Source organism: Lemur catta, chromosome 6 (assembly GCF_020740605.2).
Source record: "Lemur catta isolate mLemCat1 chromosome 6, mLemCat1.pri, whole genome shotgun sequence".
Lineage (NCBI taxonomy): Eukaryota > Metazoa > Chordata > Mammalia > Primates > Lemuridae > Lemur > Lemur catta.
In genome coordinates, this window is record NC_059133.1 from 20,344,862 (window position 1) to 20,367,867 (window position 23,006).

At 35.9% G+C, this 23,006-nt stretch overlaps 2 protein-coding genes across 7 annotated transcripts in view; one reads left to right on the forward strand and one right to left on the reverse strand.

Annotated features, from left to right (window-relative positions):
- The window catches only part of ANKS1B (ankyrin repeat and sterile alpha motif domain containing 1B), a 950,573-nt gene that overhangs the window by 246,569 nt on the left and 680,998 nt on the right, over positions 1-23,006 (forward strand). The gene's annotated exons all lie outside the window — the stretch shown is intronic.
- Positions 3,898-5,614, reverse strand: GARIN6 (golgi associated RAB2 interactor family member 6). Its single transcript, XM_045554704.1, has 3 exons — positions 4,997-5,614; positions 4,391-4,497; positions 3,898-4,150 (listed from the first exon to the last, which is right to left on the reverse strand). The coding sequence occupies exons 1-3, from the start codon at positions 5,612-5,614 to the stop codon at positions 3,898-3,900; spliced, it is 978 nt and encodes a 325-aa protein (XP_045410660.1).

Below are 23,006 nucleotides of genomic sequence, written 5' to 3' on the forward strand. Positions count from 1 at the left end.
ATGCCTAACACGTATGGTTTAATGCCAGCCTAGTTCCTGGAAAATAGTTAGAATTAATTAATACTTGACTGAATCAATGAACAAATGTGCATATTCTAAGGTTTCATGTCATCAATTAATGTTTTCACAAATAGATTTTGATTTCATATCTATATTGGTAAAAGGGAAAGGAAATTAATAAACCCAAGTTTTATTTTATTAATATACCCTCATCTGCTGAACAGTTTACCAGTAATTGAAGGTTTTAACCTATTTCCTCCTCTCATAAAATTAATGTCTTTATAAAAACACATTTTTAAATCATTATGTAATATCTTAAAAAGCAGAATTTTTGGAACAAAATAATCCGGGCTCTTACTGTAACAGCCAGATTGTTCTAATCAAAAAGCCATCAATAATATGATTATTTGATTTTCCACCACCTTACTAATGTTTATTTTTTTTATTTGATTTTATTATTAGGCTTGGTAGTAACTTGTTTTGGGTTTATAATTTTTTCATTTCTTATTCTTTTAATTTTTTTCAACTTCACTGAGGTATAATTGGTAATCACAAAACTGAACATAATTAATGTAAACAATTTGGTGAATTTGGACATATGTATACACTTGTGCTGCCATCACCACAATCAAGGTAATAAACATATGCATCATTAAGGAAGTATTAAAACTGTACTTTATCAACAAATCCTGGGGTTTCTGGATAGGACGTACAATACATTTGTTAGCCACACCCTTCCCCAAAACTTCATTGATATTTCAAGCTGTCTGTGCAGCATTGATTCCACGATGGAACTCATATTCAGAAATAACACGAATTTTTGACTTATCCATGGTTTCACAAAAATTGCTGTTAAAAAAACATAGAAAGATAATCACAAGCCAAAATGTGCTTTTGAAAGAATGAGGATGTACCCTCACAATACAATTTTTTAATATTAGATTTTTTTCTTTGGCTATTTTTCTTTGAAGATCGGAATTGTGTCAATAAATATATTAGTTACTTAGATATTTTGGTTACATTTACCACAAAATGTTTTTCAATCTTTAGCTTTTCTTTGTCTCCATATGCAAGTATGTCATTGTAGTTTTTTAAACTCTCACATTCATTAGACTCCTCAGTCCTATTTTTTGTTTAATTTATCTCATCTGGAATTCCTTTTAACATAAATTCAAAATATGGCTCAATGCTGTTTTTACTTGTTAATCCCTAGTTTTCCTGTGACTTTCCATTGAACAGTAACTCATATTCCTCTCATTATATTTCATCCTGTTTGTTTTGGATTTACTTCTGAAACCTTGTTTATTTCTGCTTTCTTTTTTTTTTTTTAACCACATGACTGTTGATATTATTCATTATTACATTAAAACTATTAGCTGACTTGGTTGCTTGATTTTTAAAATCTATATTTTATAATTACTATGTTGAGTTTGAAAAGTATCACTATTGGATTTTAGTTGTTACTGCGTTTAATCTATAAATTTACTTGAGATGCAGTATGCTTTTCTTTCCTGGATTTAATCTAACAAACCAGCAGTATGATTATTTCACTAATGTTCTCCTCACTATAAATTCCTAAGAATGTGTGTGTATATGTTTGTCTGTGAATATTACTGTTTATGGGCTCTCCTTTAGCATTTCTATGTGTATATATGTAACACACACACACACACACATATATATATTACAAAACTATATTGAATGATTTTTATGTTTTGCAATAAAAATACATAAATATACACATATATACAATTTGTGACATATCTGAATTCATCTTATTTTTTAGTTTATCACCTAGGTTTTCTAGGCATATGAATCAACCCTCCTCAACCATTCACAAATAGCAATTTTTAAAATTTTTTCTACTATTTATTCTTAATTTACTTAATCTCTCTCTTAAATTGTTTGATTAAAAGATATGAAGTGAGAGGATATGTACTGTGTTAGAATTTTAAGAAAACTCTGTGACCTAGTAATGAGATCTGCTGGTAACAAGCATCAGGATTTGCAATCAGAAGCAAATTGAAACAATATTTACCAAGGGAATAAAAAATTTAAGAAGAGACTGAGTCAGACAAATGGTATTTATATTGAAGACTTAGAAAAGAAATACAAAATGTGCAATGCTTTTAATAATCATTCATTCTGTGCTTATCAAGGGCCTGCAATGTAGTAAGCATGCTTGAATACAAAGATAAAGTTGGTCCCTACCTGCAAAGAATTTACGGTATGATCATTTTAAAACCTCCTAGCGAGTCCACAGCATCATATGAAATGTATTAAAATGAAACTACGTACCACATGAAGTAATTTTTATTGCAAAATATGAAGGGTGTTTTTTAAAAAAGTTTTTTGTTTGAAATTATTTGCCCCAAAGTAATTTTATTTTATGATTAGATGTGATTTCTCAGTAATATAACCTTGGAATTTGCAAAGCTAGAACATCCAGCCTACAAAATGTTTTTCACTTTTTGAAGTCATTTTTCATGTCTGAAGCCTTTTTGAAGGCCATTAAAAATCACTAAGCCATAAGCACTGTGCGGGTCTGATGAAAAAACTGTTTCCTTACAGTCTTTACAAGAGTCTTTGGGATCAGAGCAATTAGCACAGTGCTATGTAAATTTTTATGTACCTAGATTTGTTGGATTGGAATAAATTATATTTCACATTTATAACCCTTAGTAACCCTTAATTTAATTGGATCCATCAAATGTGCATCAAGTATTTTTTATATTCAAAGCATAGTGCTAAGCTTTAGAAACATGAGTATTATGGAAAGAATACAGACTCAATTAGGGGCCAGGTAACCTATACATTATGGTTCTGGGTTATCAAACTACATGATATATTACTTTTGGACTCAAACAGATTTTTTACTTGCAAAATTAGAAACTTGACTAATCGTATGGATCTTACAATTCTAAAATTATCTAATTTCCAGTTTTTAATCTAGATTTTGAATTGATCCTATATTAAGGTTTTAGGTTTTTTTTTTCTGCCTCTAAGAATACTAAAATTGGAATGAACAGGCTAAAAGATGGGTACTTTGAATTTATGCTGATGAATATATTATATGGCATTTTATCCTTCCATCGTGACTAGATTGAAGTTTCTATAAGAAGCAATTCCTTTCAAATTCATGAAAATTTAGAATTCTAAATAACATCAGGGGATTAAAATTCTTGGAAAATACTAAGAAGATTTACTGTAAATAGAGCTTTTATGGAATAATTTCAAAGCAGTTAATTAAGATTTAAGTTGGGCAAAGCATTAGAAGGGAAATCAAGAATGAAGAGACCTTTCCGGAAAGTATGATTAAACTCAAATTCATTTCTCAACACTATCATTTACATAATACCTACTATGTGCCAGATACTTCACACATATAATCGCTAATTCTTAAGGTAACCATTTAAAGGGGGAAACAGGTTATCTACTCAACGTCACAGTTAGTATGTGGCAATGCTATGATTAAAACCTGGATTTTTAAAAACTATAATATCATGCTGCTTTCCTGCCTTCATTTACATTTTCTTACTTAGTATTTGTTGCTTTTGTCCTTGGTTATATATTTGGAAGTTTTAGAAGAATTCTCTTTGGCTCTAATGTAGGATCATATCTTTGAGAGTAATCTCCAACATTTTATTTTGTCATCTATTCATTTAATTGCAAATATCAAGTTAAGGGAAAGTTAAAGATGTTTGAGAGCCTGATCATAAATTGCCATTAGTTTTATTGCTACCCTTTCTGTTAGTAGAGCATATGTTACTAGAGCAGAGAATTTGAATTGATGGATTGCATTATGGCAAATGATACTACCTTCCTCAATGGTCTTAGATGAGTTGTGCACCTCTGCACCATGTGTGGTACAGGGCTTTGAGGCTATTTACTAGAGGGTCAATCCTGCTGGGTGGAGACCTTCTGGCTTCCATCTTGTTCATTCATGTAGCTTTCATTCTGCAAGGTTGAGATGAGGAGGTCATGATACTGACTCTTCAGCTGTTTCTGCAATGGCCTTGCTAGTAGTCTCTCTGCTCCTACAATCACCACACTCATGCTGTCCTCTGGGGAGAGGCCAGCAGCTCTTGCTGATGTGCTCCAAGTACCCTTTGAGGGCAAGAATGTGCTTACAGCACTAGAACATATTGCACTAGAACAATATTAAGATATACTGGAAGCAACCACTTTGCCCATGCAGGGTATGCCTCCTCCTGGGCCTTTTTTCTCTCCTGAGTCTGTGGACTTGGTTGCGGCCACACCCATGGCACCTGCAGTAGTGCTTGTTGTCACCACTACTCCAGCTGCCACCACTGCCCCTTTATAGATTATGTGACTGTAGTAGTGCATGAACTCATAAATGTAGTATATGTGGGAGGCATGCTGGATTCACGTCTCCCTTCCATAACCAAAATAGGTAGGCCCAAACACTTCACTGTTCATGCGAAGTCTCGTGATGCTGACTTGATCTTTCCCGCCACAGAGCTTCATGGCATATGCCTAGGGGGAGAACAAATAAATGAAGTAAAGAAAGTGAGACCAGCAAGGTCTCCCTTCTCTTCCTATAGCTTAACAACAAGAGGACATTGTTGCACATGTACATAAGCGTGCTGCATTGCCACTGATGTACATGAGTGGCAGTCACAGGCAGACATTATGTCCCACAACATATCAGCCTGCCTAGGTTGAAGCAGAATGTGTTCAAGAATAGATTGGATGGTCAGGGTGCATTACAGACAGCATTACAACAATGGATATGAAATTAAGAGTTGATGACAGCTAAGGACCCTGAAATCAGACTTAAGGAACACTTTGCAGAAGCCCTAGGAACCTCTGCAATGTGCCACAGCCCCCAAATGGAAGCTCGTTTGGCCTCGAGCCCTTCCAAATGCAATGCATTTTGCAGGTAAGCCTCAGCACCTGCAGGTGCTCTGCAGGACCTTTACCTGCTCTCCCCAGAGCATGCTGGCCCCACCTTCTAGTCTCTGCAAAGACTTACCACTGGGCTCCGGTGCTCATCCTCAAACACAGGTGAGCTCAACATGTTCCCAGCTAGCATGGCCTGGGTACTGCTGTAAGCCTCCATTGGTGGTCTCAGGATGTAAATAAGGTTTTCCCAGTGAACAAAAAGATCTCTTGTATCTGAAGGGCAACACAGCTGAAGGTAGAAAGAGCGGCCAGTGATAAGCTTCAGGCGGAGCTGTTGTTTTATACTGTTATGAATGGTTATCTTTACACACTTCAAGGGAAACAGCCTGGTCAGCTCTAAGATCTGTGTAGGCTTACTACCTCCTTCCTGGGTGGCAGGGCCACATCTGGCACTGCTGTCATCACTGGCAGCAGCTGGTTGGGCCAGCAGGATGACATCAGGTAGTGTGAGGCTGGGGCTGGTGCGGACGATGCCTACTGTCACCATTCCGGCACGGTTGTGCACATCGATCACTTCCCCTCTTTTGCTGATCTGGATGAAGTCACTCTCAAACATAGGTGCATACTTGAATATAGCATACTCCCCTTTGTACAGTTGTCGCTGCAGTTTCCCCATGGGGGTGTTAAACATGCCCATTGCAGGGCTGCTTTGGGCGGTGTAGTACGGTAACATAAACTGGTCGTTCATGGCCATCTGTTATCAAGACAGTTCCACACTTCTCTTAACACACCTTGCAGGGTGCCCTGTTTCCCTGGCCTCTCTGGCAGGTGGGCAAGCAGTCGTGTTCAGCAAGCTTTTCTGTCCTTGAGTGACTGAGGACTGGGTGGGGTGTTGATTATCAACTGCTCAGTGCCAGAGACAGTCGGGTCCCTGGAGCCAGACCATGCCCTGCCTAGAGCATGGAGCCATAGGGGGCGCAGATGAACCGGGCACCGGTGGATGTCGGGGCGCCCAGGTGTAGATGCTCACTCGGGAGGGACCTCCGCTTTAGCCTGATGACTAGCCCACAACAGCCTCTGCCCTTCGATTCCATTACCTCGACTGCCGACCGTAATCCCACTGCTCTTCTTCCCAAGCTGAAACCTAAGTGTCTACCTCCGCCTAAACCACCCCGCGGGACCCCATTTTATCCTCTTCTGCTCATTGTGACCTGACCCCACCACACACCCCTTTGTCTCTGTCACCCAACAGCCCCTCCCCCGGGGCCAGGGCACTGTCCTCTCCACCCTACTCCGCACCCCTCATACCCCATCCTCCGCAGCTCAGCAGACCACTTCGTCGCCGCAGGGAACCATCTAGGGATCTTAACGCATTCTGGCAAACTGCTTTCGAAATTGGTTTGCAAACTTTCTGTTAGGTGTATGGAAGTTTAAATTATACATTCCCTACGTACTCTTGTATCCAGCACTTCTAATTGTAGACATGGACCTCAAAGAGAGAATCGGACAAGTTGGTAAACTGGTTAGTACAGGATGTTTACCAATGTTTATTGTAGCATAAAAGATCATAAACAAGATTAATGTCTTACCATAGGGGACTGGTTAAATAAATTATGGAGGATTCGATAGAAATGCTTATGTATTTCGCTATTTATTGACATGAAAAGATATCCTTGACCTTTTTTTCCCCCCCCTTAAAGAAAAAGAGCAAAACAAACATTTCAAACTAGTAGTGTAAGTGTGATTCAATTTATGTAAGAGTGTGTGTGTGTGTGTGTGTGTGTGTTTGGGTATGGAATTATGTTCAGTGGAATGTTTAAAATGTTTAACTCTGAACTATATAATTTTTATTTTCTACGCTTTGCTTTCTATTTTTATTAGGAAAATTATTTATGTTACCAGGGAAAATAAAGCTGTTTTTATTAGCAATATTTTTTTCTTTTTTTTATAGCCACAATAAATTTTATGTTTTGACTCACCCTCAAATTGCTCTCTGGCTATAGAGTGGAAAGAGCCTTAAACATCACATTTATGCTCTATTCTTTACCTATAAGATTGTATTGGGGGGAAAAACTCTGAGGAATTTTTCCAGCTATTATAAATATTATCAATTTAATAAGATTATAATATCTTTATGGACATGACAATTTTATGGTATCACATATAAATATGCACACATACATATATATGCATCTATGGCTATTGAGTCTTCTATAGGTCAATGCAAATATAATTTCTTCCCTTCATATTGAAATATCTGGTTATTTCTGATAATTTGAGTATTTTTCTTTTATTTATTGAGTTGCCTATTCACTTATCAGTAGAACTTCTTACAAGCCTTTCCAGAGTCCTTATGTCTTAATTTCCACTTCAGGTCTATGTTACTTATCTTGCAATTGGCAAAATCAACAAGCCTAACAGGCATTTAGTAAACTAATATTTAAAAAATATCCACATGATTCTAGTGTTTTGTTTTGTTTTTTCCTGAAAAGAATAACTGGATAGGTAGCATTAGACACAATTTAATTTAGATGCTTTTAAAAAATTCACAGATATGCCAACTTTCATGAAAGCACTTTTATACCATGCACACATATGACAAGATACTATCTTAGGTTACATTAGAGCACTGGTCTCCAGGGGAACCAGAAACTGTCTTACTTGTAGAGCCTATAGACTTTCAGATTTTCCAAACCAGTCAGTAGACCAGCAACAGTAGAACCACTTTTATTTGGCCTGATAACCCTTGTGTGTAGCATTCTGGCAAATATGTCTCTATTCTCATGAATTTGATAAGGTTTATCTGAAATTCCTCTAGCTTTAGAGAAAACTACCTTATTAGCATTTGCCATAATACTTGAGAAGTTCAGATGGCTAAATAAAAATCTACCTAAACCTGAGATTAAGAAATTCCTTTTATGTAAATGTAGCAGTTTTCCATATGCTTGCTCTTAAAGCCGATTTCCATATAATTAGTCATTAGATATTCTCAAAATAAATTTATGCTCTCCCTCCTTTATATTGGAGTTTGTGTCGCTGAGTTAATCATTTAGCTTTTCTGGGACTTATTTTTCACATCTTTGAAATTGAGATGATCCCTTAGATATCCTTCAACTTCAGAATAATTATGATAGTGTGATAGGGCTTTAGTTTTTTGCCCCCCTGTAATAAAATTACTACATACTTCGGAAATACTCCAAACAATAATAATGAATCAAAGTATCATTCAAATAATAACAATTCTGGGAATTATGTAATTCAATATATAATCTTATTCTGTTGCTGAATTTTTCCATCCTGAGACTTTTAAAAGAACCAATGTTTGAAATGTGGAAATGACAAAATGCTGGTTTAGTAAGATGAATAATCAGTGGGGGCAGTGTTTAAAACTATGTGATTGAAAATATGGTTAAACCATTTAAACAGAATTCAGTTAATAATGAAGATGGTCATGGTACACAGATTAATTCTCCCAAAATATATTCGCATTCTAATCTTTGCAATGTGAGAATATATTACCTTATGTGGCAAAGGGACTTTGTAGATGTGATTAAATTAAGGATCTTGAGTTGGGGATGTTGTCTAGATTGTGCAGTGGGCCCAATTTAATCAGAATGGTTTTTATAAGAGGACGGCATGAGGGTCAGAGTCAGAGAAGATATATGTGACGGTGGCTGCAGAGGTCAGAGTGATGAAGCCATGAACCAAGGAGTGCAGGTGGCCTCTGGAAGCTGGAAAAGCAGGAAATGGATTCTCCCCTGGGGCCCCCAGAAGGAAACCGCTCTGCTAACACCTTGACTTTAGCCCGTGAGAATGATTTTGGACTTTTGGCCTTGAGACCTGTAAAAGAATAAATTTGTGTTTTATAAGTGACTAAGTTTGTGGTAATTTGTAAAGGCAGCCCTAGGAAGCTATTACAGATTTGGGTGCCTGGAAGTGGGGTCCTGCTGTAACAAATACATAAAAATATAGAAATGGCTTTGGAATTGGGCATTGGGTAAAAGCTGGAAGAATTTTGAGGAGCATGATAGAAAATGTTCAGATTGCCTTGAACAAAAATATGGATCTTAAAGGTTCTGGTGGTGAGGGCTCAGAAAGAAGTGGTATGATAGAGAAAACCTATATTGTATTAAAGAATACCTAAAGTGTCATAAACGGAATGTTTGTATAAACATGGATGTTAAAGGTACTACTGGTGAGAGGTGAGAAGAAAGTTAGGAGAATAATACAGAAAACTTGTATTACATTAGAGACTACCTAAATCATTATAGAATGTTGGTAAATATATGAATATTAAATGTGCTTCTGGTAAGGACTCAGAAGTAAATGAGAAACAAGTTACTGAAAAATGGAGGAAAGGAAATACTTGTTACATAGTAGCAGATAGTCTAGCAGAACTGTGTTGTATAGTTATGTAGAAAACAGAACTAATAAGTGATGAACTTGGTTATTTAGCTGAGTAGATTTCTAAACAAAATGTTTGAATGTGCCTGATTTCTTCTTGCTGCCTATAGTGAAATGTGAGAGGAAAGAGATAAATTGAGGGAAGAAATTTTAAACTAAAAGAAATCAGGAATTGATGATTGGGATATTCTTAACCTATTCAGATTGCAGAAGATTCTAAAATTTGTAGATTCACTGTCAAGAAGTAGTCTGTGTCTCAAGAATTATGTTGTGGAGAAAAAGCCAAAGGCATGGCTAGATAACATTTTTCCTGTGCCCCAGCAGGATCAAAAATTAGATTATTGAGACACAGAGAGAGCTCATTGAAGAGACTAGGCATGTGATTCATAGACCTTCTTTGCCATCTCAGCATTATTCAGAGTTGGGATTATCCAGAAAAAGCTTCCAAGCAACTTGGTGGCCCGCTAATTACTGAAAGTGTGTGGGAAGGAGAAAATGGAACCACCAACTACCCCCTCACTGGGTTCCGAGAGTCTCTGGGTTTGATCCTCATCAATATCTTTTTTTCTCTTTCCTCTTCCTGTTCTGCTTATCAGTTTCCCCCTGTGAAGTCCCTGGCAGGCTCCAGCACTTCTTCATCTGAATTACACCTGAACTGTGTCTTTCCCCTACTCCTTTATCTGAAACCCTTCCTTCCATCTGGGACTATCCAGCAAGTGGTATATCTAGTCAGCCATCTTGCTTCCTCCCTCTTCAACTAGGATTTTTAAAAAGTAGAAATAGCATGGTATAATAGAACAAGTGAGGTAGATCTAAGTTTTAATGTTAATTTTGCAACTTATTAGGTATGTACCTTTTGTCAGTCACATAATCTACTACTTTTTCATCATCTGTAAAAGAGGGAACTTACTTCTACTTTGAAGGGTTGATTTGAAACTTAGAGAATGTGTTTAAAGCATATAGAATAATGCCAGGCCCGTAGTAGGCTCTCAACAGATGGTAGCTATGTTTTTGCTCTCTTTTTAAGTATACACCACTATACCTTTTTAAGACCTCCAGGAATAAAAACACGTTCTGTAAAGGACCAGATTTAACAAATATAAGTTTCAGGACCTCATAAATTAATCACTTTTAATCTTAATTTTGTCATTTGTAAATGAGGATAATAATAGTACTTACATCCTAGCGGTGTAGGGAAGAATAAATGGCATATATTGTTTATATTAAGTACTTAAAATAGTGTCAAACAGGCCTGGCGCAGTGGCTCACACCTGTAATTCTAGCACTCTGGAAGGCCAAGGTGGGAGGATCACTTGAGTTCAGAAATTTGAGGCCAGCCTGAGCAAGAATGAGACACCATCTCTACTAAAATTAGAAAAAATTAGCCGGGCGTCATGGTGTGCACGTATAGTCCCAGCTACTCAGGAGGCTAAGGCAGGAGGATCACTTGAGCCCAGGAGTTTGAGGTTGCTGTGAACTACAATGACACCACTGAACACTACCCAGGGCAACAGAGTGAGACTCTGCCTCAAAAAATAAAAAATAAAAAATAGTGTCTAACCTCAATAAATGCTCAGTAAATTTTAACTAGTAGTACAAGTAGTAATAGTAGAGTACCTCCTAATAACATTACATCCCAAGTCACCTCCTGTATTTTTGCCATAGCAAAAGTTGTTCAAATTCTTTCCTATATATATGTAATGATTAATCATTATAATATAATGATTAATTTTAGTGAAGAATACAATGCAGCGTGATTAGTTTTTAACTTGGTTTAATGAAGCTGCAGTCTTTTAGCCAACAACCTATATTAGCTTACAGGCTCTTAATAAATATTTGCTAAATGAATGGCCTATGGCAGAGGTCTGCAACTTTCTCTGTAAAGGGTCAGATAGTAAATATTTTGGGTTTTGAGTGCCATATGGTTTCTGTTTCAATGACTCAGTTCTGCCATTGTAGCACGAAAGCATCCACAGACAATTGCCTACAAATCAATACAGTAGCTGGCCATACACATTTGTAACCTTTGAGCAATGGGCTATGCCATATAGCCTAGGTGTGTAGTAGGCTATACTGTCTATGTTTGCGTAGGTACACTCTATGATGTTTACATGATGAAATCACCTAATGACACATTCCTCAGAACATATCCCTGTCCTTAAGTGATGCATGACTGAATACCCTTTGTGGTATGTGAGATGGGTAATTCTTCCAAATGTTAACGAGCAACTAGTTGGTGCAAAACTATTAATTCTGTAGACTTTCAGGCCCAACTCAAATGCTGTTTCCTTCCTAAAGTCCACCTGAATGAATCTTCTTTCTTTTAACATTCAAAGAAGTTATTTTTGACATGTGGTTTTCTACCTTTTATCATAGCTGTTTATATACATGTTTTATCTCTTCTTTTAGATGGTGAGCTGTCTGTGTCTGACAAGTGTGTGTGACAGTGCATACTCTGCTGTGTGTATTGCTTGCAGGAGGCCCTCAGGCTACGTTTGTTGAATTCTGGTTTTCTTCAGTGCCATTGTAGGGAGATAAGCGGAAATAGTGTAAAAGGCACCTTTGAGTTTTGGTAAAGCTGGGTCTTTGGCAATCTGGGTTCTAATTCTGACTTTATCACTTACTAGCCATATACTCAATCTCTCTGAATCAACCTCAGTTTCCTCATCTGTAAAATGAGGATAATTCCAACACTATATTGTTTTGTGAGGATTAAATGAGTTGACAAATGTCAAGTGCCTAACAGAAAACCTAGCACATAATAAACATTAGCTTTTCTTATATCTAAAGGATGTATTCAACTTTTTGTTTTACTCACTATCACATAAATGTTCTAAAAATGACTAATTAATAAGCCATTAATATGTAAATGTTAAAAGGCAAATAACATCTCAGTTGAGTGTGTATTGATGAAATGTTATGTTATTTTCTGCATCTTTCAATAAATATTTTATCTATGATATTTTTGCAGTCACCATAGCAGCAAAAATAAAGCTGTATTTAATTTGAATTAACTCCAAGGAGTCCTATTTCTCGTTTTGATTCTGTGGCCAAACTGAGATTTTATTCTATTTATCAGGCTCTAGCATTCTGAAAATAGGTAAAATTAACAGGGATTATAAGGAAACTTGTTGCAGAAAAGGTAAAGTGGCGTCTATTATTTTATTACACACTATTGGTGACCAGTACATATTTTATACTGGAAGGGAGAAAGAATCATAAAAATGAAAAACATAACCAGCTTTGTTCTTTCCTTTATTTCTGGCATTTTTATGTGCCTAGGGATGATAATGCACTGTGACCCTTCAGTGTGACTCTGCAATCCAGTGCTGCTCAGGCCCTGTCCTCATCTTCCCTTCTGTCCCAAAAGCCTCTTCCCCTGTTATCCTGCTCCTTACCAAGCCCCAGGTTCCAAGGATGGTTTTTCATTCATCCCAGTGTGTGTTGATCAGCCCCTGAAGCCTCTTCATAGCTAGAAGCTTAATCTACTAGAAAAGTGGGTAAAAAATTGCTTCTTGCTGAGTGTGAGGTGAGGGATTGGCCACGGAGAAGGTAGGATACAGTTTTAAGGAGAGAACAGGGAAAGATAGAGAGGAAAGAACAAGTAGGCAACAGTGAGAAGAACTGGTAGGATAGATGGAGAGGGAAAAAAGAAAAGGAAAAGAAAGAATGTGGGCTGCATTTGTAATCCTTGGCTGCAAGGGATATATTGGTTTTTCAAATATGTAATGATGATGGGAATACAAGGAGGGAACTCGAGCAATTTGTCATTGTCACTTGAATGTGGAGAAGAAATTACAAAATGTTATACATCTTGTATGTGGCATTTTTCATTGCAATAGGTGGGCAACTGATCACCTAAAATACATTGAAAAAGTATTATTTTGGGGTCTGATTATTATATGATAATTAAGTTTATAATTTAGTCTTAAATTGTTTTGTACTTTAGCAATATATATTTAGCCCAGAAACAAAAATATACATATTTTGGTTCTTAATGTAACCTGTACCTGTTTTTCTCAGGTCAGAACATTTCATTTTGATATAGAACTAAATGGATTATCATATAGTCAATATAAGTATAATAGACCTTATAGAAAGAATATAGATATCCTTTAATTGATGAGCAGAAATGCCCTAATTTCAGCCATTCCTCTAGGGGCTATACAAATAAAAAGCTGCCTGACATGTGGCAGAGCAGAGCATAGAACCAAGTGTCCACTTTCCACAAGGAGACTTTCCGGACTAATCCCGTCATGCCTCAGCCCCTGCTACAAGCCAATTCTCTCAGGTCATCTGCTAGTGTCACCCTTCTATTGCTCTCATTGGACTCAATGCCCATTCCTTTTCTCATTCCTGCTGTCTGTGATAAGCAAAACCTCTACATTCTCATCTCTCCTGTGAACATTGTCTTCACTTCTTGGCTTTTCCCAGCAGTATTTATTTTTACTAGCATATATTAATTTACATTAGGTGCATTGTAACTGATGAAACTGGTAAGATCAGAAACCAGAAGGCTTTGCTTTTGTGTTTGTTTGAGAAGACAGTTGGGAGGCTGAGGCAGGAGGATAGCTTAAGCCCAGGAGTTTGAGGTTGCAGTGAGCTGTGAATGATCAGGCCACTACATTCCAGCCTGGGCAACAGAGTGAGACCCTGTCTCAAAAAAAAAAAAAAAAAGTCCTAAAACTAAAATTTGCACCATGGACAGCTACTATTAGTATCACTGCTTTTATTCAGTTGTCATTCTTTCAATACATATTTATTATTTTCTTGCTATGTATCAGATGCTGTTTTAAGTAGGAGGATATACAATGGTGAAAATTTTGCATTCTAATAGGGGAGACAATAGCTAGCGAAGAAATTAACAAGAAGTCTTGATCATAATAAATGCTACGTACAGAAGTTTTTAAAGGTGATGGAAATGAGTGATGAGGTCAAGAAATAGCTGGCAGATTAGATTGTGTAGTCAAAGAAGGCCTCCCGGAGTGGGGAAAGTGATGTTTTAGTTGGTACCTAATGACAGGAAGGGGCCAGCCATGTGCAGATCTCTGTATTAGGCAGATTAAAGCACAAATGAAGCCAGAGGAGCTGCCCCATAATGACTTAGGGGAAGTGTCAGGGGTTGAAGTCAAAGAACTAGTTAGAGGCCAAATTTTATCAGGCTTTGTGGATCCGGGTAAAGAATTCTGACTTATTCTAATTCAAACGGGAAGTCATTGGAGGATTTTAAGCAAGGGTCGATATGACTTAATTTATATTTAAAGAATCACTCCGTATGTGCTTACCTAATTATATTAAGAATGCATCTGTGTTAATATATATTTGTAAAGACAAACCACTCAAACAGAGTGTCAGGAAGGTTTGGTTAGCTACAGGGCTAGATTCAGAGAAATCTCAGTACTTTGGAAGAAATTGATATTTTGTTCCCTGGTTTGTAACTACAAAGTAAATGTTCATTTTTTTTTTTATGATTGAAAGTATATGCTCATTCAAAATAGTGGAAAAATGAAGAAAAGTATAAGGAAAAAAAGAAAAGTCATATTGTCCAAACAAGAAAATGTTAATTAACTTGTTCTTGATTTTTTCCTGTGCAAGAGTGTATATGTGTGTGTGTATCTATCTATCTACCCACCTACGTAGTTGTCATTATGCTGTGTATATGCTTTGGAATTATTTTCTTATTTATTTAACAAACATTTTTCTTTTGTTTAACAAACATTTTCCATATTTTCCCATAGTTTTTATAAACATTATTTTATGAGACAATATATCACTAAGGGATGGAAACATTGCCCATAAAGCAATTTTCAAGGTGGAGTGCAAGTATAGATAAGAGTTCTCCCATTTCATTGAAGATCCTTGAAAGTCCTTGAGTTTCATTTCATAGTAGACTGAAGAAGCATCCTTAAACTAAAGCAACATTTTTTTTTCCTGAAAAAGAATTAATTCAGAGAATCAAAAGGAATTATTTTCACTCTCTTTGAATTATGAAAAGTCTGGGAATATTACAGCTGATTTGAGATGGGAAGATAAATAACGAGAAACAAATGAAATATTACTGAAAACCATAAAGAGGGTCACTGCAGGACAAGTTTCAGTATAAACCTACACAGTAGAGAGATCCAATAGGAGAGATCTCATAAATATGCTACATGTAAAAGAAAAACCAATTTTCAAAAGAATTGTTGGAGCATCTGTACAGGAATAGTTATCTATGAGTATAAAGAAAGTGGAAATCCTCTACCAAGAATGCCTTTGTTTAACTCAAAAATAGAGAATTAATTTGAAGATTAGCTTCAGTGAGGTGTAAAAGTGGCTAATTTGACTTAGGAAAGATAGGTGGTGATGCTATAGAAAGGTTTAAGGATGCCATGCTGTGCCACAGACACTTGCCAGAGGACACACCCTAAGGACATTTGTGTTGGCTCTGGGCTGTCACTAGACAGGGCTTGGTAACCCATCCCTAGAAGACCTCTCTGTTTTCCTTTCTTTTGTACCTCCTTCATTGGGTGAGCTGAATCCCGAGGTATCTCGTTCTCCTATCTGCTTTACTGCCCATGCTGCTTGATCAAGATGGCTAGAGAAATAGAAAGTAGACAACCTTTTTACTTATGCAAAACAGAAAGTAATGTTTGACCTTTTCAGATGGAACACAGTTGGTTTTAAACCTATTAGAGATTTATTGATGAATTCAAGGATGCACTCACAAGCCATACAAATGTGTAAATAAAAGAGAAGAAAAGTTTATTGTTGATTTTATCCTAAATATAAAGTTAAATCAGCATATTGAAATGAGGAAATGCAAGCAAAGGACTTTGCATGGTGTTTGGCATAGAGAAAAGACTCGAACATTGCACCTATGGACCTGGACTTTGAAGATTCAAATCCAGTCTGTGTTTGTTTCTTACTGGCTGTCTGGCCTTTGATGAGTTACTTAAATTCTGTGCCTCAGTTTCAATAACTATAAAGTGGGTTTATATAATAGTAAGTAGTATCTCATGGAGTTTTTATGAAAATTAAATGAGTTGAATGTATAAGAAGTGCTTAGAACTATGCCTGGCACACAATAAGCATTAGATGTGTTAGCCGTTATTTTGCAGTGGTGGTGGTTATTGAAGAAGTTGTAGGTCACTTTTGTGTCACAACATGAAATAAAAGGAGAGCTATGTCAAATAAAAATATATAAGAAATCTTTTACCTTCATTCAGGTGAGGGTTATTCTTATTTGGGATATGAATTTTGTGCAGTCAGCTCTATATCTCTGTTTTCTTTGAACCCATACATTTCATAACTTTATTTTGGGCTTAAGAAAAGTTGCTGTAGGACTTCAGATTACATTTCCCCAAATCCAGCCGTTAAATACCATGGCAATATTTTTAACTGATAAATTTGCTCTAATCATTTTCTTTAAGTGAATATTGTGAATACTAAATATGCAGTATATTCCTGTCACTGAAATACATTGGTTTAGATATTCAGAATATTTAAATGAGAACTTCTCAAGTGTGAAAAATTAAGTTACTGATGATAGGAATAGTAGAATAGTTAAGTTATGAAATGAATTTCTTTTAGAGTTCCACAGACTGATCCTTTACTAATCCTGCTTTAAATAATAAATTCCTGGGACATACATTAGGTATGACACGTTACTTCTCTAATCATAGAAATCTTCCTTCAGAATTCATTTCTCATGTATTACCTGATTAAGGATTCTGCCTCTACTGCTCCCATAAAAGCTCTATTATTTTTTTAAAATCTAAAACTGGGAATTAAAAATAATTTCCTGGGAGCTGCTACAACGCAGTACATCTGAGATTTTATATGAGATGTCGTAACCCTAGTCTCAGGGGAGGCTGGCTTAAATGCCCCGAAGCCCTGTCTCACTCATCACAGAGGCCTCAGGTTATTTGCTGTCAGATTCAATGGTTTAATTTTATAGACAAGAAGACACTTAGAGAAATTTTGGCAGGGTGATAGATAAGCTCTGGGTATGCTCAAAATATATATCAGTGTGTATAAAATACACTGTATATCAGTGTATTTTAGCCTGTATAGGGAAACTTTGAAGGGGTTAATAACCAGAATATATAAAGAACTCAAAACATTCAAATAATTCAGTTAAAAATATCTGTGTACAACATTTCTCAAAAGAAGTCATGCAAATGGCCAAAATTATATGAAAGGATGCTTAACATCACTAGTTATCATAGAAATGCAAATCAAAACCACAATGAGATATCATCTCACCCCAGTTAGAATGGCTATAATCAAAATGACAAAAAATAACAAATGTTGGCAATGATGCAAAGAGAGGGGAACACTTGTACATTCTTGGTGGGAATGTAAAGTAGTACAGCTACTGTGAAAAACAGTATGAAGGTTCATCAAAAAAATAAAAATAGAATACCATATGATCCATCAATTCCATTGCTGAGTATATATGAAAGGAAATGAAGTCAGTATGTCAAAGAGATATCTGTATATCCATGTTTATTGCATCACTATTCACAAAAGCCAAGATATGGAATCAACCAAAGTGTCCATCAATGGATGAATGGATAAAGAAAATGTGGTTATTTACACAACAGACTACTATTCAGCTGTAATAAGGAATGAAATCCTGTAATTTCCACTGATGTGGATGAGGCTGGAGGACATTATGTTAAGTGAAATAAGCTAGGCACAGAGAGCAAATATCACATGTTCTCACTCAAATGTGGGAGCTAAAAAAGTTGATCTCATAAAAATAGAGAGTAGAACACTTGTTACTAGAGGCTGGGAAGGGGAGCAGGGAGAGGAGAATGGGGAGAAATTGCTCAATGGAGACAAAGTTACAGTTAGAAAGCAGGAATAAGTTCTAGTGTTCCATGGCATAGTAGGGTGACTATAGTTAACAATAGTATTTTGTATATTTCAAAATAGCTGGAATAGAGGATTTTTATTGTTCCCACTATAAAAGAATGATAAATATCTGAGGTGGTGGATATGCTAATTACTCTAATTTGATTATTACACATTGTATGCATGCATTGAAACATCACACTGTACCCCGTAAATATGTGCAAATATGTGTCAATTTACAAAGGTTGTAAAAGGTTTGTAGAAATATTGTGTGGTCAAAACTGACTAAAATTGGCTGAATTTATTTAAAAGGCATTAGTAAAAATTAGCTTTAGTATTAATAGTACACTGGCACAAAAGTACAATTTGGTCTTTTCTGTTAAAATGACAGTTTTCTTTGAGTGTTGGTCTGAAAATGTGAAGGGTTTTTTTTATGTCATCGGCCTAGAAAAAAAGATTTTGTGTTTTATCAATATAATTACTTTTGTTTCATGTTGCTTTTCATTAGGTCTTTGATCATTTAGGAAAACTGAGTCTTCTTTATTAAAAGAACTAATTTTTTGTGTACAACTAAGTAACCTTCTGTATTTGCCTTTAAATTGTGTTATTGCTACTTTGATTAAATAGGTAATGAAAATAATATTTAATCAAGTGTTTTAAGCCTTTTGACATTTTTGGAAAACTTCTCAAAAATAAAATTCTAAATTAAGTCTTTCTGACCTCAAATTAACTTTGAGATTTTCCATTTGGCCCCTAAAAACCCTAAATAATGTGTCTGTCACTTTGTAAAAGAGAGTTTTTAAACTACTTAGCTTTCTTTGATAATTTATATTATATGGGAAGCATTCTCAAATAATAAGTGATGCAAATCTTCTATAAGTTATATTTATGCATATGTTATTAATATGATTATTCCAAAAATTATTTGAGAGTCCTAGAAATGTGATATGTTATCAGTAATAATTTTTCATTATTATGTTAAGATGCTTGGACAGGCATGGTGGCTCACACCTGTAATCCCAGTGCTTTGGGAGGCCAAGATGGGAGGATAACTTGAGGCCAGGTTTCAAGACCAGCCTGGGCAACATAGTGAGACCCTGTCTCTACAAAAAAATGAAAAAAAAAAATTAGACATTTTTGCTTGTTCCGGTAGTCCCAGCTCTGTGGGAGACTGAGGCAAGAAGATTTCTTGAGCCCAGGAATTTGAGATTACAGTGATCTATGATTGGGTCACTGCATTCCAACCTACTTAATAGAGCAAGACCCTATCTTTAAAAAATGCCATGTACCACAGAAATAACCAGATTTTCTTGTCAATTGCTGGTTATAATGAACTCTCATCCAATCTTTAACCATGGCCATTTTAAATTTTGTTGTCCATAATTAATTGCTTTATTTTGATGCTCTTTCTGAAAGATCTTTGCAAGCAACTGTAACCCTAAAGTGTTGTATCTTCAAGGAAGTTCATTAAAAGGGTAGAGTAACTCTGACAAGTACATGTTTCTAATAATTTTGAGATTATATCATTGGACTGGGTAAGAATTTCCAGAGCTCTAATGAAGAAACTGATGGCTTCATGAAAGTGTTAACCAAGATCAGTAAGAGCAAAAATTAACTACACAGACTGCATCAACTAAGGAGGATAACATTTTAATGACTTTTCATGTGAAATTTTGCTGGTTCTTATTTTAAATGTTTATTTTCTATACTTAAGGACACTTTTTTTTGCCTTAAGCTATCTGTAGCTTACAACAATTTGGAAAAGTGTACCTTTGTGAACAGAATTAAAATATTTACTTTTTCTCTCTACCTGATCCCTTCAGAATTCAGAAGCTATTTGTGAGTATTCTTATTTTATGGCAATATGGTTATTTGTATTGTTATAAGTTCAATAAGGACCTATTTGCCTTGTAACAGCACACAATTGAAAACACTGGTTATATCATCAAGGCTTTGATTAGAACGTCATATGTTCAAATATCACCTGACAATTTTGAGGAACTAAGGTTCACTTTATGGAGCCAATAAAGCTCTCCTTGGAAAAACTGACCTGTTATCTTGAATACATGGTTCACATGGTTGTCTTTTATGTGGGTAAAGAATGTTCTGACAAGCCCTGGAACCTCCAGATGTTTTGGGGACCTGTAGCAGAAAGGAATTCACCCAACTGTATGTACTGCAGGTAGCTTCACAGTGAGTCCTTGGCTTGGCTTCTGACCTTCAAGAGGCTTTTAAAAGTCTAATTTGAGATTCCTTATGAAAAGTGCCAGCAAAATGAATGTAAAAAGAGCCTACATGGTTAATAAATATTCTTACTGCACTTATGGAAATAATCAGGCCAAGCTTAATGACACTAAACTTATTTTTCAAACAAATCAGTCTTACTTTGAGTATCTTTGGTAGAAATGGGGCTTACTGTAGAGAGAAAAGCTATGCTTCAGAAAGAAACCATAATGCACTCATTGTTTTTAAGGATTTCTTATCTACCTGAAGTCTAGACTGGATCGTGAAATTCTTCTTGTTTCCTCCAATATCTGGCTACAGCTCTCCAAACTTTCTCCCAGCCTTCTGCCTTGGAATCATTGGAATTAAAACTGGTCTTTTTCTGAATCCCTAAAAGCTAAAGCTGGACAACTTTATATAGACTTCAGGGAAATCACCATACCAGCTTATGTATCAACAACCTTCATGCCTGTTGCTGTATGGACTACTCAGAAAGTTCATCTATTGTAAATTAAAAATCAGGAGTATCTGTCAGATTGCCACTGCCTGCACTATCCAAAGATACATCGAGCCCAAATCTAGAAATCTTCTCAACTGGCTGTCCTCTGGATTCAGGAACTAGTTTATATACTACTGCCAAAATTAATAATTGTTTTTATTTTATTTCCATACAAATGCCTCTTGTTAAATATCTGATAACTTGTACCATATCGAGGTCTGACTTTGGTGGAAGCCTACCTGCAATACCACCTCCTGAAATGAGACACAGCTGTTAAGTGTTTAATTGGACTAACTTATTCTCAAGACTGAAAGTTTGATTCAATGGCTTATGAGACAATCCAACAACCCAATTTCTGGACTGTGAAACTTTTGGGGGAAGTTTGAGATGGGAGAACATTGGGACTCATAAAATGATACTCTAAAGTATGGCACTTTGGCATGCTGAATACTTTAGACTGAAGGAAAGGGGTTCAGAAGCAAGATCTTTCTGACCTTCTCCTGCCCTTCTTTCTCCTGGTCCCTTTTCTCCCCAAAGGCAAGACATAGAAACTAGAATTCCTCTTTTCCAAGGTAGGTCACAGAAACTAGAATCTCTCTCTCTCAATGCCAGACATAAAAACTAGAAATATTACTCTAACTTTCCTATACCTTTCTGTGTAGGAGCTGGCCATGAAGAAATTCTCTGACCTACTTTGTCTAACAATAGGTCATAAGACCCTCATTCCAGAAGGGGTCGTGCCCTATACCCTGGAGGAAGGAATGCTACACAGAGAAGTCAAGAAGAATCTGAACAGACAGGCCTTGCTGAGTTTTCCCACTCAGTCTATGACCATTAGGTCTAGGTCATACCTTTGTTCCCCCCAATCACATTTCTATATAGCTGTCCATTCTTTATCAAATCTAAGCATAAAAATGGACAATTTTTTCCCTTGAGTCTTTGAATATTTATTTCTAAAAGCTATTGTGTCACGTAAAACTTTGATTAAATAAATCTGTTATGCTTTTCTATTGTTAACCTGTCTTTTATTATAGGAAGTGCCAGACATGAGTGAAGAAAAGTATCACACTTGTTTTTTTTATCTCTACAGGATGCATTTTTTTGTGTGTAAAATAAATTGTATTTGCAAAATAGCACAAAAGGCAATCTCTTAGTTACTTTTCCTGCTTTTTGTTGATGCATTAATATTATTAGATACTGTGAAAATTAATCTAAAGCTATAACATTATTCTGGAAAATAATCTTTTTTTTCAGGCAGTGTTAAAATTTGAGAGATACATTAGAGTTATTAAAGCAGCAATAGCAAGGAAATCTCAGTTATGAAAATAAAACTATTGGTAAGAAAGGGGTGAAATTTTTAGTTTAAAAAATTTACACAGACTAATAAATTTGGTAAAAAAATTTTCATAGGCTAGAATAAAAGGCTGATGTCTATTTTGAAGTCTGCTTTTAAGCAATCTTTATCATTCTCATCTACTGAGACCTACTGGACTCTGGTACAACAAGAAGACATTATATGCTGACTCCATCCACAAGGCTTATAAATAGTTAGAGGCATAGAACACATAAATAAAATAGATTTATGCAAGACAGCATTTTCTGAGTCCCAAATTTTATAACAATTATGGTAGAAATATTGAAGAAAAATTTTGACTGCTAGCTGACATGGTCCCAGAAAATTTCTATGAACTAAGTAAGATACAAGCTGAAGACTGAACTTCTAATGTAGAAAGAAGAAAGAGGAGACATTCCAAGAAGGAGTGAGAAGGTAGGCAGGAATTTGTCTGTCTTATAGAAAAGGATACATAGCTCATTTTTACATTGGGACAAAGGTATTGTACTTGAAAAACAAACGTGATAAAACTAAGGTTGGAGATGTAAGTAGAAACCAGAATTTGGAGGACAGGTAGAATTCCTTCAATTTTCTCAAGTTTTAGTTTAGATTAGATTAGGAAAACCTGCTTAGAAGTAATTTTTGACCTAGTTAAGTTTTGAAATCCCTCCTGAGCTAACTGTGTGTCTTGGCAGGAATGATTGATGTCTCCTGGGGCTAATGGCTGAAGCATTGTTTCTCAGAGCAGGATTCTCTGGCCTGGAACAACACATCTATGAATAGTGATTTGGTGACCGCAGAGGCACCTGCTTGTCAAAACCTTAGGCTCTTCAGTGTTCC